The sequence below is a fragment of the Nomascus leucogenys genome, chromosome 2 (assembly GCF_006542625.1).
Source record: "Nomascus leucogenys isolate Asia chromosome 2, Asia_NLE_v1, whole genome shotgun sequence".
Classification (NCBI taxonomy): domain Eukaryota; kingdom Metazoa; phylum Chordata; class Mammalia; order Primates; family Hylobatidae; genus Nomascus; species Nomascus leucogenys.
This window is the reverse complement of record NC_044382.1, coordinates 53,290,689-53,306,886: the sequence shown is the minus strand read 5'-3', so window position 1 is coordinate 53,306,886 and position 16,198 is coordinate 53,290,689. Positions and strand designations below refer to the sequence as shown.

Sequence of the window (16,198 nt, the reverse complement as noted above, 5' to 3'; positions counted from 1 at the left end):
AACTGAAAGCCACCGAGGCAAAGGGGGGCGTTCCTTTAGAAGTGCGGTGGTCACGTGTACGTTTCAAAGAAGGGCGTGACTGAGTAGGGAGGGGACTGCGGAGACCCTCAGACCCTGGACTGTAAGGGGATGAGGGGCTGTGAAGGGGAACCCAGGAAACTGAGTCCCGAAAGCAAGGAGGAGCTTCCAGAATGAAGGGCGCCCTCACTCCTCCCTGCCTTTGCTCAAGCGGTTCCTTCACCCCGATCAAGTTCCTTCCCATTTCTCCATCTGTGGGGATCCTGAATGTGCACCTCCTCAGAGAAGCCCTCCTGGGTTCTCCAGTTCTAGTTTATTGCCCCCTCCTATCGATCCCCCAGCACGCTCATCGGGCCTGTGGACAAGGACAGGTTTGAGGAGAGGATTCTCTAGATCGTGGAGTGACTGGAGAAGCGGCGCAGCCCCTTCCGAGGATGCCAAAGGGGCCCGGGCAGAGGGGAAGTGGCCGTGCCCGGACCTGCCTGCCACTAGATCGCCACCCACCTATGACTGTTCAATCCGCTCCCCAGACCCATCTTTCCCCGCCCAAGCCAGCCCACCCCGCCCACTCCCTGCCCAGTCCAAACTCCAAGGCTGGGCAAGGCACTGATCCACGGCTGGACCGACCCGGGGGCAGCCTCTGGGTGAAAAGCAGCGTGTCCGCCGGCAGCGAACCAAGGCCAGCGAGCCGACCATGCGGCTGCACAGACTTCGCGCAGTGGCCTGTGGTCTCCTGCTGCTTCTAGTCCACGGCCAGGGTGAGGCTCCCTCGGAGGGGCGACAGGGACCGGGCTCAGATCTGCCAAATGCTTCGGAGGCACGACCTGATAGTGCGGGAGGGCAGGCGCCTGGGAGGTAGGAGCTGGTGGAGATGACAGCGTGAAACTCATGAGCCCCAGGCGACGCCTCCCCGCTGCCCAAGGTGGGCTCCTAGAAGTGCGGAAAGGGTCGGGACACCTGCGGGACACCACGGCGAGGAACCAGCGTGGTACAGGGGCCCCAAGAGCGCTGGGACATGCCAGGCTGGGTCGGCAGTCTCGGGTCAGAGTGGGTGAGGGATTGGGGTGCGGGGATTCAGTCCATTTCCCTCTTATGATTGTGGCTGTAGCCGGTGCTGCCGGCCGGTAATAACAATAATAGCTTCTGGCAGCATCTGGCTCTGAGTGTGTGGCGTGGCCAGGGGGGCGCCCTGACCCCTCCAAAGGGGCCTCAGATAAGGTTAGTGATCCTTGGGGAACAGAAGCCCCCAGGCTCCAAATCCTAAAGCAGATCTAAGAGGCCGCAGTGGCTGGGTGCGATTGGCTCACTCCTTTAATCCCAGCACTTTGGAAGGCCAAGGGGGAGAATCGCTTGAGCCCAGGAGTTGGAGGCCAGCCTGGGCAACATAGTGAGACTCGGAGTGTACAAAAAATTAAAGGAAATTAGTGGGCTGTGGTGGCCGGTGACCTGTAGTCCAGCTACTTGGGAGGCTGAGGCCGCAGTGAGCCTTCATTGCACTGCTACCCTCCAGTCTGGGTGAAAAAGCAAAAATCTGTCTCCAGAAACAAGAGCCAAAGAGCTCGTGGTGTCCCTCATGCCATTTACCTCATCCTGGGCAAGGGCACAACTTGGCTTCCAGGGCGAAGGTAATGGCTCTGTGTGCCTGCCAGGCTTCTCCAGGCCCTTATCAGAAGCTCAGGGAGTGTTTTGGCCTTTGGTTCTCTCACCTGAAACTCTCCTAAGTGTATGATCTGACTGCCTCTCCTGACCCTTTCCCAATTTAATCTGCCCAGGTGAAGTCCATACTCCCCCCGCCCCATGGTGCACCCCTGCAGGGCTTCCTCCCGTGCCTGCCCTTGACCACATTCTAGAATTCACCAGCAGCCCAGCAGGAAGATCTGCCCAGCCTCACAGATAGCTACCTTTCAAAATATTTTGGGCCAGGCACAGTGGCTCACACCTGTTATCCCAGCACTGTGAGAGGCAGAGATGGGAGGATCGCTAGAGCCTAGGAGTTAGAGACCAGCTTGGGCAACGAGACTTGTCTCTACCCAAAAAAAAAAAAAAAAAAAAAAGGACTCACGCATGGTGGCACACACCTGTACTCCCAGCTACTCGGGAGGCTGAGGTGGGAGGATCTCAAGCCCAGGAGGTGGAGGCTGCTGTGAGCTGTAATCACACCACTGCATTCCAGCCTGGGCAACAGATGGAGATCTTGTCTGACAAATATATATGTATAGAAAATTTTGGGTTGGACCCACATTCAGAAAAAATAATTGACAAGCCATAGGAGGGTACAGGTGATGTGTGCCATCCTCTTTTGTCCCAACAAGTCTTGGTGTCTCCTCAGGGGCCATCAAAGTCCCCATGGCCCACACTGGAAACTGCTTGTTGACACTGCAGTACACACAGTGCCCAGCAGTTTACACAAGAATAGATGTGTGCACTTGTCCTTGATTTTCATCTAAATGGTCATAAACTCACCCACTTTCTGGGGCCAGGCTTTTCTATTTCCTAACACAAGGGGTGGCCTCCACACACCCCTACATGGTAGAGCTTCTTCGTACTGATTAATGGAAGAGCTTCTGTCCACGATGAAGCAAGTAATGAATCTCTTTATTCCATGAAGTTGATGTACCAGGTCTCTAACCAGGGACGTTTCAGCAGGTGATGTCCTTTGCTGTAACAAACATCAGGCATCAGTGGCCAGTGGCCACAGAGAATTACCTGGATAGACATGCTCTCCAGCAAGGAATCGTGTGTAGGAGCGTGTTACTGGGGAGAGGAATGGGCCTTTTGACTTGGAGACATTGTTAAAATGTCCTCTCTGGTGTCTGTAAATGTCTACTGACCCTGGGCTCACCCACACCAGGTGGCATCAAACATATTGATCCATGTTGAACTGACAGGTGTAGGGTGGCATTAGCTCCCTGAGGCTGCTTTCGTTTTTTGACTTTTTTTTTTTTTCTTGAGACAGGATCTCACTCTGTCACCCAGGCAGGAGTGCAGTGGTGCCATATCGAATTACTACAACCTCTGCTTCCCAGGTTCAAAAGATTCTCATGCCTCAGCCTCCCAAATAGCTGGGTCTACAGGCACGCGCCACCACGCCCAGCTAATTGTTGTATCTTTTGGTAGAGACAGGGTTTCACCATGTTGGCCAGGCTAGTCTCGAACTCCTAACCTCAAGTGATCCACCTGCCTCAGCCTCCCGAAGTGCTGGGATTACAGACCTCAGCCACCACAACTGGTCTGTTTTTTGACTTTTTATTATGGAACTGGGCTCAGATTTCCCAAACCCTACAGAAGCAGAACCTGAGATTCCAAAAGGGAAGGTGCCAGGCAGGTGGGAACTGATGGGAATAACAATAACAGGTGAAACTCCCTGAGGCACAGAGAGGGTCAAGGCTGCTCGAGGGCTGCACAGCACCAAGGGATGAGCCAAGTCTGTGGTAGAAACAGTAGTATAACAAATCCAACTTACCCATTGTCCACCTTCAGCAATGATGAAGATCTTGTTTTCGTTTCTGTTTTAAATCAGCTTTCTCAGGTTGAATATAACCTGGTGCTTTCTGGGTGGCCACCTCTCTCTTGCAGCATTATTTGAAACAAATCCCAGACATCATATAATCTGTAAATTTTTCATCATGTCCTACTATAGAAAAGGAACATATATATGTATATGTGTATTTCCACAACATAATATGTTCTCAATTTAATCAAATAGTCAAATGTTCGTTAATATTTATAAATGATGCTTGTATTAATACAAGTGTTTTTTTTTTTTTTGAGACGGAGTCTCACTCTGTCGCCCAGGCTGGAGTGCAGTGGCATGATCTCGGCTCACTGCAAGCTCCGCCTCCTGGGTTCACGCCATTCTCCTGCCTCAGCCTCTTGAGTAGCTGGGATTGCAGGTGCCCGCCACCATGCCTGGCTATTTTTTTTTTTTTTTTGTATTTTTAGTAGAGATGGGGTTTCACCATGTTAGCCAGGATGGTCTTGATCTAACCTCGTGATCTGCCTGCCTCAACCTCTCAAAGTGCTGGGGTTAAAGACATGAGCCACCGCACCTGCCAAGTGTTTTTTTTTAAAAAAATATATATTGGGGTTCAAATAAGGTTCATACTTTGCAAATTGGTAGATTTTTTTTTTTTTTTTTTTTTTTTGAGAAGGAGCCTCATTCTGTAGCCCAGGCTCATTGCAACCTCCACCTCCTGGGTTCAAGGGATCCTCATGCCTCAGCCTCCCAAGTAGCTAGAATTACAGGCACATGCCACCATGAATGGCTAATTTTTGTATTTTTAGTAGAGACAGGGTTTCTCCATGTTGACCAGGCTGGTTTCGAACTCCTGGCCTCAGGCGATCCACCCACCTTAACCTCCCAAAGTGCTGGGATTACAGGCCTGAGCCTCCATGCCCTGCCAATTCTCTTGGCTTTATACTTAGGAGTGGAATTGCTGAGTCATATGGCAGCTCTATGTTTAATTCCCTGAAAAACTGCCAGACTGTTTTCCAAAGCCCATTTTACCTTCCCACTGCCCCATTTTGCCTTCCCAGTGGCAATGTATGAAAGTTGCAAGTTTTCCACTTCCTTACCAACAGTTATTATTATCTGTCATTTTTATGTGTTTCTTGAATCTCTTTCAATCTTCAAATATTCCCTCTGCTTCCCTTTTATTTTCTTTCTCAATTTGGTTGCATATGGAAGAAACCAGTTTATTTGTTCTGGAGAGGATCCCACCATTCAGGTTTTGCTGATTGCATCCCAGTGGTGTCTTTTAACTGTTCTTCTGTCCCCTGTCTACCATGTAAACTTGTATTTATATTCTAGAAGCATAGTCAGATTTGGGTTTTAGGTTTTGTATTGCTTTGTTTTGTTTTTTGGAGGACTACTTCACATGTGGTGCTGTGTACTTCTGATAGAAAATATGTAATGTCTGATTGTCCTGCTTTTTGTGATACCACAAAAAGAGTGGTTGACATCACAGTGAGAATTCTATGTGCATTTCTTTTACTATGAATGAGGTAAAGATGTCTTTGTTTATTTGAAAGACACTGATTTGTATTCCTTATTCTTAACATATTCCTATGCTGCTTTTCCTTTTGTGTCGCTGGTATATTCTTTGTTTGTAGAAATTCTTTATCTATTAAAGACTGACTTTCTCTGTTAGGTGATTTTCAATCCCTTCCTCCCTCCCTCATCCTCACAGAAGATAGGCTGTGCTTTTTTTCTTCTTCTTTTTTTTTTGAGACAGGTTCTCACTGTGTCACCCAGGCTGGAGTGCAGTGACGCTATCACGGCTCAATGTAGCTTCAACCTCCCAGGCTCAAGCAATCCTCCCACCTCAGCTTGCCAAATAGCTGGGACTACAGGCATGCACCACCACACCCCGCCCATTTATTTCCTGATTTTTTTGCAGTGACAGAGTCCCACTATGGTCCCCAGGCCAGCTGCTGTGCTTTTTATATCCCAGCCACAGCCATACTTTTCTCTTGCACCTCTTTTCACCAACATCACTCATGGTTTGGATGATGCTTTCTTTACGTCATTTCTTGCCACCTTGGGCATGACATCCCTGAGGACAGGAACCTTGCCTGCCCAATTCCCACCATCATCCTACTGTCATATGACCTGGCACACAGTTGAAAGGACACTCTAGTCCCATCAAGGGCATGTGACCCTTTGTTTGAAGGTCCTAGGGCTGAATGATGATGCCGGGCCCCAAGGAGCCTCAGCCTGGTGGGATGGAGACAGGCCCAGGAAGCCAGAGCGGGAAGCGAGTGTTACAGGCAGGAAGTTTGTAAAGCCCGTGTTTACGGATCAGGATCCCTTGAGCTAAGATGAGGATGGCAAGGAAGCAGCAATACCAACAGTCTGGGAGGGCAGTCGATTGGTCAAACCCAACCGTGATGTCTGTCTCTCTGCCCACAGGCCAGGACTCTGCCAGTCCCATCCGGACCACACACACGGGGCAGGTGCTGGGGAGTCTTGTCCACGTGAAGGGCGCCAGTGCCAGGGTCCAAACCTTCCTGGGAATTCCCTTTGCCAAGCCACCTCTAGGTCTGCTGCGATTTGCACCTCCTGAGCCCCCTGAATCTTGGAGTGGTGTGAGGGATGGAACCACCCATCCGGCCATGTAAGCTCTCCAAGGGGTCCAGGGAACTCCAGACAATGGGGCACGGGTTAGGGTGCGCTGAGCTCAGCTAGGCTGCAGTTGTCATTTCATCTAAACCCCCACAGCCAGTTTTCCTTCTGAGTTTCGTGGATTCCCGTGTGCATTTTTCCAATGAGCATGCTGAGGCTCGGGAGGGCCGAATAACTTCTCCGACTCCTGGCTCAGGGCTTGGCATTCAGAAGACATTGCCTCCAGGTGGTGAACGGAGGGGCAGACACACATATCTCCCCAGATTCTGGTTATGCCAAACTTTCTCTGCCACCATTGGCAGGTGTCTCTGGGAAAGGTTCGGGTTGGCTCTATGAACCTTGTAGGAGCCCCTAACTCTAGTGGCAGGTGTTGCAAATAGCTGAAGAGAACAGTAGGGGTAGCTTTCTGGGGACCCGCACTCTCCACAGTCACTGTGTCCGCTGACAGGACTAGGAGCCATTGGCCAAGAGACGTGTATATGTTTCCAACTGGAGGCCATGTGGGAATGATGAGTTTTTGAGAGTTTAGACTTGGGATGAGGGACATCCCACTGCCCTTCTCATGAGAAATTAACATCCATTCACTCATGTAGCACACATATGTGGGCTACTCCCCTGTTCCAGGCCTGAGGGGGTACAGCCATATAGTGGTGAATGTCAACATATGCAGCAAATGGTTCTCACAGAAACCCCTAAGATTCAAGGTTTCCAGCATTGGGAGGAATGATACCCAAGGTCCTCAATAACCTCGAGGCCTCCCTGGAAGTCCAAGCTCCATCCCAGCTTCCCCAGAGCCTGTGGCCTGTAACTTGGTGGGAAGGGATTTTTGAGAGGGATCACATGTCGAGCAGAGTCTTGTGGAAAGGGGCTGAGGGTGGCTGGGAGCACATCTGAACCCAGGGTCTGGTTTTGGCTACAGCCCCGCCCCTGGACTGATTATTTGCCCTGGTTACCAGGTGTCTGCAGGACCTCACCGCAGTGGAGTCAGAGTTTTTTAGCCAGTTCAATGTGACCATCCCTTCTGTCCCCATGTCCGAGGACTGCCTGTACCTCAGCATCTACACGCCAGCCCATAGCCATGAAGGCTCTAACCTGCCGGTGGGTGTCAGGCCACAGTTCACTGGGGGTTGGAGGACAGTTCTGCAAGAAGCTGAAAAGGACAATCTTAGCTCAGGCCCTGCTGCAGAATGGACGCTGCTGAGAAGTTTCTCACTACCAGGTCCAAGAAATGCTCCTTACTCAGACTGGGCAGCTGGCCCCTGGACATGGGGTCACAGAGTTCTGGCTGCTCCCAGAGGTTAAAGGCTGTGGCTCTGGGGTGGACCCAGAACTCACTCAGCCAACTCATGCCCTGGAGATCCATTCAAGTGCCCAAGGGCTGCACCTTGAGGTGACCAAGAACCCCAGCCATGGATAATCTGTTGGGCCTATGAGAATGGGCACGCACAAAACCTTTTTTTTTGTTAGAGATGGCATCATGCTCTGTTGCCCAGGCTAAAATGCAGTGGCATGAACATACCTCTCTGTAACCTCAAAATCCTGGGTGATCCTCCCAGGTTAGCCTCCCGAGTAGCTGGGACTACTGGCCTATTCCGCCAGTAGTGTTGAAATGGGGTCGCACTATGTGGTTCAGCCTAAGGACATTTTTGGTTAATGTTCATGTGGAGCCATCAGGGAGACACCCCTTTTCTTTCCACTTCGGTGAGTTTTCTGGGGCTAATGAAACCAGACTTTGATACAGGGTGGTTCGATTGCAATGATTGGGAGGCCTGGTCTTCCTGATAGATCTTGGGTGCCTAACCATTTGCCCATGTAATGAATTTGTGCTCGAGAGCTAATGGGGACGTAGAGAGAGGCAAAGCACCGATTGGTCTAGGTAGTGGCCCTGATGGGGTTCTGGCTGGGTGGGCGCATCGTGGTAGCTGCCTTGATTTCCCCAGGTGATGGTGTGGATCCACGGTGGTGCGCTTGTTTTTGGCATGGCTTCCATGTATGATGGTTCCATGCTGGCCGCCTTGGAGGACGTGGTGGTGGTCACCATCCAGTACCGCCTGGGTGTCCTGGGCTTCTTCAGGTGAGACTAGGGCTGGGCTGGGCAACCCGGGCTGAGCGGGGCCAGGACAGCCCTGTGATTCCTGTCCCTGCACTTCTCAGCACTGGAGACAAACATGCAACCGGCAACTGGGGCTACCTGGACCAAGTGGCCGCACTACGCTGGGTCCGGCAGAATATCGCCCACTTTGGAGGCAATCCTGACCGTGTCACCATTTTTGGCGAGTCTGCAGGTGGCACGAGTGTGTCTTCACTTGTTGTGTCCCCTATATCCCAAGGACTCTTCCACGGAGCCATCATGGAGAGTGGCGTGGCCCTCCTGCCTGGCCTCATTGCCAGCTCAGCTGATGTCATCTCCACAGTGAGTGCCCTCAGCTGAAGAGGCCTAGGCCTGCTCCCTCCCCTCATACCCCTCAGAGCCTCTGTCTGTTAAACGGGGATGACTAGGGCCATCGGGAGCATGCCCCAGGAGCTGCTGCCTACCGTGGAATTGCTGGGGGGCTCCAGGGTCAGAATGTGCATCCTTCTGCCACTGCAGAGGCTGAGCTTGTTCTGTGGCTTCTGTGCAAAGTTGTCACCCTAGGGATCCCCATCATAAGGAGAATAATCTAGGCAGATGGGATGGCCCCTATGTCTGGGACTTCTGAGTTGGAACAGTGTCAGAACTGCAGGAACTCATACACAGTACCCTCTGAGATTTGGGTTGCCCCTGTCCTTGGCCAGGGCCTTGGGCAAACTCCTCTCCTCTACCTGGAAGGATGAGCCAGCCCCTGCCTGGTCCCTTTGCAGGTGGTGGCCAACCTGTCTGCCTGTGACCAAGTTGACTCTGAGGCCCTGGCGGGCTGTCTGCGGGGCAAGAGTAAAGAGGACATTCTTGCAATTAACAAGGTTGGTCTAAATGGATGTGGGTGTAGAGGAAGGGGTGCAATAGGCATGGGGCTGGCAAGCCTGCACAGCCCTCATATTCCCTGGGCACAGTACCTCATCTGCTTGCCTGGGTGTCATAGCCCTGGGTGGGACTGAAAGTCGGTGCATGCTGAACCAGACATTGATCTCCTGGGGTGGGTATGAGCATCCGGGGATAAACTGGGAAGGAGTGGAAGGTACTCAGAGGGCATCGGAAGATGTCTGGGACCTGATCTTGTTCCCTGACCTTGCATTTCCCTCAGCCTTTCAAGATGATCCCCGGAGTGGTGGATGGAGTCTTCCTGCCCAGGCACCCCCAGGAGCTGCTGGCCTCTGCTGACTTCCAACCTGTCCCCTGCATCGTTGGTGTCAACAGTGATGAATTCGGCTGGCTCATCCCCAAGGTGAAGCCCAACCCAAGCCCACAAGTGCCTGGGGAGCCCATCTGGTAGTAGGGGGTGTTCAGGGCTTCAGATCTCCAAGCTCATCCCATCCCCAGCTACAGACTCTCTCCCGGCCTCCCAGGTCATGAGGATCTATGACACCCAGAAGGAAATGGACAGAGAGGCCTCCCAGGCTGCTCTGCAGGAAATGTTAACGCTGATGGTAAGGCTCCTGGGGTCCCTCGCCAATGGAGAAGGGGTCCTCTCCTGTCCTGAGGCAGAGGAAATCCAACCCCCAGATACCCTGCCTATGTAGTGACCCCCATGAGCAAAGGCCTGGGTGTGTGTGTGTTCAGGGGTGGGGTCACCTCAGAGCCTCGCCTTTGCTCCCTCTTCCTGTTCCATCCCCAAGCCTGAAACCACCTCATCCATGCGCCTGGCGTCCAGTCTAACCTGCCTCTTCCTGATCCACCTGGGGTAGATGTTGCCTCCTACATTTGGTGACCTGCTGATGGAGGAGTACATTGGGGACAATGGGGATCCCCAGACCCTCCAAGCCCAGTTCCAGGAGATGATGGCGGACTCCATGTTCGTGATCCCCGCACTCCAAGTAGCACATTTTCAGCGTGAGTATATTTGGACCAAAGCCTGGCTGGCAGGGTACAGCTCAGGGCTGTGGGTCCCAGGTGAGACCTGCTGCTGTCCGGGTCCACACTCATGTTTATTGGGCTCCGGGAACACTTGACGTCCATCATTGCAGTAAATCCTCATGGCTAGCCCAAAAACCCGACATTTCCCCCATTTTGCAGATGAGCAAATTGAAGTTAGGGACCTTCAGTGACTTGCCCAAGATGACACAGCAAAGAATCGCAAGTCCCTTCCTCTGCTCCTGCCCCAGCCTGGGGCTCCTCACCCCGCTGTCCAGATTCCAGCCAGCTTTGGACCTAGGTGTCTTATCACCATGAGTGAGGCAAGAAGTCTTCAGGGGAGGGGCCACCGTGTCATGGGCTGTCCACCCCACAGGTTCCCGGGCCCCTGTGTACTTCTACGAGTTCCAGCATCAGCCGAGCTGGGTCAAGAACATCAGGCCGCTGCATGTGAAGGCAGACCATGGTGATGAACTTCCTTTTGTTTTTGGAACTTTCTTCTGGGGCAACTTCGGTGAGTCTTCTTCCTTTCCCGGGAGGTGGGCTGGGACCCTGGCTGGGTCCCTGAAGGGTGATTGATTGTCATCACTGCCCAGATAAGGAAACTGAGGCTCAGAGAGAGGATGAGATCAGGTGTCCAAGGTTTGACAGCTCCAAAGGCTGCGCCAGGATTAGAATTAACTACTCTTCAGACTGTAGCCTGTGCTCCCTCCGCCCCTCCCCACCCTTGGGTGTCTGGCGTGGTGCAGAGCAGGTGTTTCAGCGACATGTTTGTTTCTTCAATGACTCCCAGAGATAGAAGGAAGAAGGGGCCTTCGGGGCCACGAAGGAGCCCAGGATAGAGTCAGCCAGAGCCTGAGCTGAGGGGAAAGTTTGGAAAAGGGGAGGGCTGGCTACTGAGGGCAGTGGAAGAAAAAGCAGAGAAGCAGGACTGGGGACCGAGGTCTTGGGGGCCACGGACAAGCTCCACCTGGGATGCTGAGGTGGGACATCCTGACAAAGACACATGTCCTCTTCCTCTTGGCAGTTAAATTCACTGAGGAAGAGGAACGGCTAAGCAGGAAGATGATGAAGTACTGGGCCAACTTTGCACGAAACAGGTGAGACGGCACACCCCTGCCTCAACCTCCCCGATTGGGGGGCTTGTGCCCATCCAGTGCTCTCCTAGTCTGGGGTGACCTCATGAGCACACCCGCATCCTTCATCACATGATAGCCCCTTCCCCAGCTCCGGGACCCATTTGGACAGGGTAGGGGTGCGTGGGGCAGTGGACACGCTCCATCTCTCCGTTCTGCCTGGAGGGTAGGCGCCAATGCTGTGCCACTGTCAGTGCCTCCCTCTCAGAGAGAGGGGCACAACAGAGCTGGCTGCCCAGCCCCCACTGGTGATGACACTAGCCAGAGGGAGCTTATTTCCCGTTTCTGGAAGCCTCCCTGCTCCTTCCCCAAGCCCACCTGGCGTGCTTGGCTGCTTTGCTTGACCAGATTCAGGGTGCTCAGGTCTGGGGTCCAGAGGCTCAGAGTGACCCCCATACCACCCTGGTGGGACGGCATGTCTACAGGAACCCCAATGGCAAGGGTCTGCCACACTGGCCGCTGTTCGACCAGGAGGAGCAATACCTGCAGCTGAACCTACAGCCTGTGGTGGGCCGGGCTCTGAAGGCCCACAGGCTCCAGTTCTGGAAGAAGGCGCTGTCCCAGAAGATCCAGGAGCTCAAGGAACCTGAAGAGAGACACACAGAGCTGTAGCTCCCTGTGCTGGGGAGGAGGGGGTCGGCTCGCTTACAGGTGAGGGTCAGCCTGCTGTGCCCACACACAGCCACTGAGGAGAAAGAAGTTGATTCCTTCATTCACTTAGCCATTCATTCATTATTCCGTCCATCCATTCAGCAAGCATTTATTAAGAACTTACTCAGGCATGAGGGCTCATACCTGAAATCCCAGCTATCGGGAAGGCCGAGATGGGAGGATGGCTTGAGGCCAGAGGTTTTAGCCCAGCCAGGGCAATACAGTGAGACCCCTTCTCAAAAAAAGAAAGAGAGAGAGAGAAAGAGTGTGTGTTAGAAACTAAATAGGAAAGTTTTGAGCTTCAAGTTAGTGACAAGTAAAAAAGATTTTTAAAAAGCAAAGAAAACAAAATATAAGGAGAAAAAAAACATGAGAAAAATAAAAATAAAAAGAGAATAATAGGCCAGGCACTGTGGCTCATGCCTGTAATGCCAGCACTTTTGGGAGGTCAAGGTGGGCAGACCATCTGAGGACAGGAGTTTGAGACCAGCCTGGCCAACATGGTGAAACCCCATCTCTATGAAAAATAAAAAAATTCGACGGGCACAGTTGTGATGCACACCTGTAATCCCAGCTACTCAGGAGGCTGAGGTAGGAGAATCACTTGAACCTGGGAGGCAGAGGTTGCAGTGAGCTGAGATTGTGCCACTGTACTCCACCCTGGGCAATAAGAACGAGACTCCGTTTCCAAAAAAAAGAGAGAGAATAGAAGAAGCTACTGCATGATGTTAGTTACCAAGCCTGCCATGGGTCCTCTCTTGTTAGACACACTGGATAGATCCCCCCACTGAGCTGTGGATGGGCAAACCCCAGTGGAAACCCACCCTCCCCAACACCCCACTGAGCCCTGGGCCCCCTCCTCCCTTCCTCACCTCCACCTTCTCCCTGCCTTCTCTCTTCTCTCCCCTGAGCCCCCAGATCTTTCCCACTTTGAGGGAGGTGCTTTGAAGAATGTTGCCCACACCTAACTGTCAGAAGCCTATGTCCGTTCATCCCTGAGAGATCTGAAAAAATAAAAATAAATTCTAAAAATAAAAGTCTACCTCTCCACAAGCCCCAGGTGATCCTATATCTTTGAGTAGCCAATAGGAAACCTGGACAGCGGAATGCCTAGTGTCTTAGTCCATTCAGCTGCTATAGCAAAAATACTACCAGTTAGGCTGGGTGCAGTGGCCCACACCTATAATGCCAGCACTTTGGCAGGCCAAGGTAGGCGGAACACTTGAGGCCAGGAGTTTGAGACCAGCCTGTCCAACGTGGTGAAACCCTGTCTCTACTAAAAATACAAAAATTAGCCGGGCTTTGTGGTGCATACCTAGAATGTCAGTTACGCGGGAGACTGAGATACGAAAATCACTTGAACTCGGGAGGCAGAATTTGCAGTGAGCCGAGATTGCACCACTGCACTCCAGTCTGGATGGCAGAGCGAGACCCTGCCTCAAAAATAAGTAAATAAATAAGTAAATATTACCAGTTAGGCCGGGTGCAGTGGCTCATGCTTGTAATCCCGGCACTATTGGAGACTGAGGTGGACCTCCTGAGCTTGAGCCCAGGAGTTCAAGACCAACCTAGGCAGTGTGGAGAAATGCCATCTCTACAAAAAAATACAAAAATTATTTGGATGTGGTGGCACACACCTGTAGTCTCAGTTACTCAGAAGGCTGAGGCAGGTGAATCACTGAGCCTGGGAGGTCAAGGCCACAGTGAGTCGTGATTGCACCACTACACTCCAGCCTGGGCAACACAGCAAGACCCTGTCTAAAAAAATAGTTTCCTATACTAATATAAAACTTAAACAAAATACTACAGGTTGCTATTATAAACTGGGTGTCTTATAATGACGGAAATGTATTGCTTACAGTTCTGGAGGCTTGGACATCGAGGATGAAGGTGCCAGAAGATTTGGTGTCTGGCAAGGACTTGTTCTCTGGTTAATAGATGACAACCTTAGGCCAGCTGGGTGCCTCACATCTGTAATCCCAGCACTTTTGGGAGGCCAAGGCAGGGGGATCACCTGAGGTCAGGAGTTCAAGACCAGCCTGGCCAACATGGTGAAACCCCATCTCTACTAAAAATACAAAAATTAGACGGGCATAGTGGCAGGCCCCTGTAATCCCAGCTACTCAGGAGGCTGAGGCAGGAGAATGGCTTGATACTGGAGGCAGAGGTTGCAGTGAGCTGAGATCACAGCACTACACTCCAGCCTGGGCAACAATGGGAGACACCATCTCAAAAAAATAAAACAAGCCACCAACCCAACTATCGATGTCCTGCAGAGGTGACTCACCCCATTTTTGTAAGAAGCAAGATTGGGCTTGTCCATAGGCCCCTGAGCCTGGACTGCCTGCACAGTGGCCAGGAAAGCCAAACTGCCTCCTCAGTGGCCCGTATTCTGAAGGTTGCTCTTTTTCTCAGTGGTTCTACAGACACTGTAAGGCCCATACTCACAGGATCATAGCACACCTGCTAAGAGATTCCTGTCCCCTGGCTCCCAGGGGCCTCTCCATCCAGGGAGATGTCCTCTCGCCTTTCAGAATTCCCCTGCCAACTTTTCAACTCCCTTAGCATCCCCAAACTCACCATGTGTGGCCACATGATTACTTTTCCTACTTACCTCATTGTTGTCCCTAAACTTTTCTCCTTCCCCCCTCTGCAAAAAACCTCATATTTTATCTCAGTGTGCAAAAGTGGCCAATTGTGTTCAAACACAATTTGGTTTCACCAAAGTATATTCTCTCTGTCATTAAGAGGCTGTATTCCTGTCCCATAGACCCTAAGAATCCCCTTATGCACCTACCTCTGAACGACTTGCCTCTCAGGGCACTGGTTTTTCAGGGGGAAAATCTCCCTTCTTTCCAGCCACAGCCTTTAAGCCCAACTACAGAGCTTTATGAAGTTTGGGGGTGAAAGACCAGGACACTCACATTGCCCATTTTGGCCACCAGGTGGTAGACAAGGATAAAATATTAAGCCTGGACTGACTTGAACTGGAGAGAGGGAGGAGAATTTCCTTTCAATGAACACTGATTGGTGCATAATGTTCCCATTACATTCTGAAAGCATTTATTGAGCACCAGCTGCATGCATGTCTCTGTATGTTTTTCAGTTCTGAAGATCTACAATATACCTTCCCAAAGTCCACTCCTAGGATTATTGTTTAGCCTTAATGGTTACTTTTCTAAAGCTTTATGGTGAAATAACTTACAATTAAATTTACCCCCTACCCCCCACCTTTTTTTAATTTTTTTTTTATTTTTATTTTTTGAGACAAGATCTCATTCTGTCACCCACGCTAGAATGCAGTGGTGCCATCACAGATCACTGCAGCCTCCACCTGAGGGCTTCAGACACTGTACGGCCCGTAGTTACAGGACCATAGCACACTCCCGTGCCCAGAACGGTTGGTCGCCTCTGGTCTGGCAGGGCTCCTAGTGTCTCGGGATCTCCCGGTGACGCGCCTGCCTCCCCTGCTGCACCATAGGCCCGGGAGTGTTGGGTCCCCAGCGCTTACGCCGGAAGGCGCTGGTGAAATTTTCGTCAGGTGGATAAATGACCATGTCCATGCTCTCCGTGGGAGGTGAGGAAACTGAAACCCACCGAGGCAAAGGGGGGCGCTCCTTAAGAAGTGTTGCAGTCACATGTACGTTTCAAATGAAGGGCGTGACTGAGTAGGGAGGGGACCGCGGAGACCTTCAGACCCTGGACTGTAAGGGGATGAGGGGCCGTGAAGGGGGACCCAGGAAACTGAGTCCCGAAAGCAAGGAGGAGCTTCCAGAATGAAGGGCGCCATCACGCCTCCCTGCCTTTGCTCAAGCGATTCCTTCACCCCAATCAAGTTCCTTCCCGTTTCTCCATCTGTGGGGATCCTGAAAGTGCACCTCCTCAGAGAAGCCCTCCTGGGGTCTCCAATTCTAGTTTATTGCCCCCTCCTATTGATCCCCCAGCACGCTCATCGGGCCTGTGCACAAGGACAGGTTTGAGAAGAGGATTCCCTGGATCGCAGAGGACTACAGAAGCCGCGCAGCCCCTTCCGAGGATGCCAAAGGGGCCCGGGCAGAGGGGAAGTGGCCGTGTCCGGGCCTGCCTGCCACTAGATCCCCACCCACTTATGACTGTTCAGTCCGGCTCTCCTGCCAGACCCACCTTTCCCCGGCCCAAGCCAGCGCACCCCGCCCACTCCCTGCCCAGTCCAAACTCCGAGGCTGGACAAGGCACTGATCCATGGCTGGACCTACCCGGGGCGCCTCTGGGTGAACAGCAGCGTGTCTGCCCGCAGGGAAT

The 16,198-nt window shown here is 52.1% G+C and overlaps 1 protein-coding gene across 1 annotated transcript; it reads left to right on the top strand.

Moving 5' to 3' along the window:
• Positions 1 to 174: 174 nt before the first annotated feature.
• LOC100599562 (cocaine esterase) lies at positions 175 to 12,954 on the top strand. The gene is given in 13 exon segments (XM_030795672.1): positions 175 to 315; positions 549 to 776; positions 5,930 to 6,134; positions 7,099 to 7,240; positions 8,083 to 8,216; positions 8,297 to 8,555; positions 8,984 to 9,082; positions 9,364 to 9,504; positions 9,626 to 9,706; positions 9,965 to 10,109; positions 10,507 to 10,644; positions 11,158 to 11,230; positions 11,692 to 12,954. Coding segments are annotated over 13 exon segments (1,956 nt in total). The 5' UTR covers positions 175 to 191; the 3' UTR covers positions 11,879 to 12,954.
• The last annotated feature ends 3,244 nt before the right edge of the window (positions 12,955 to 16,198 follow it).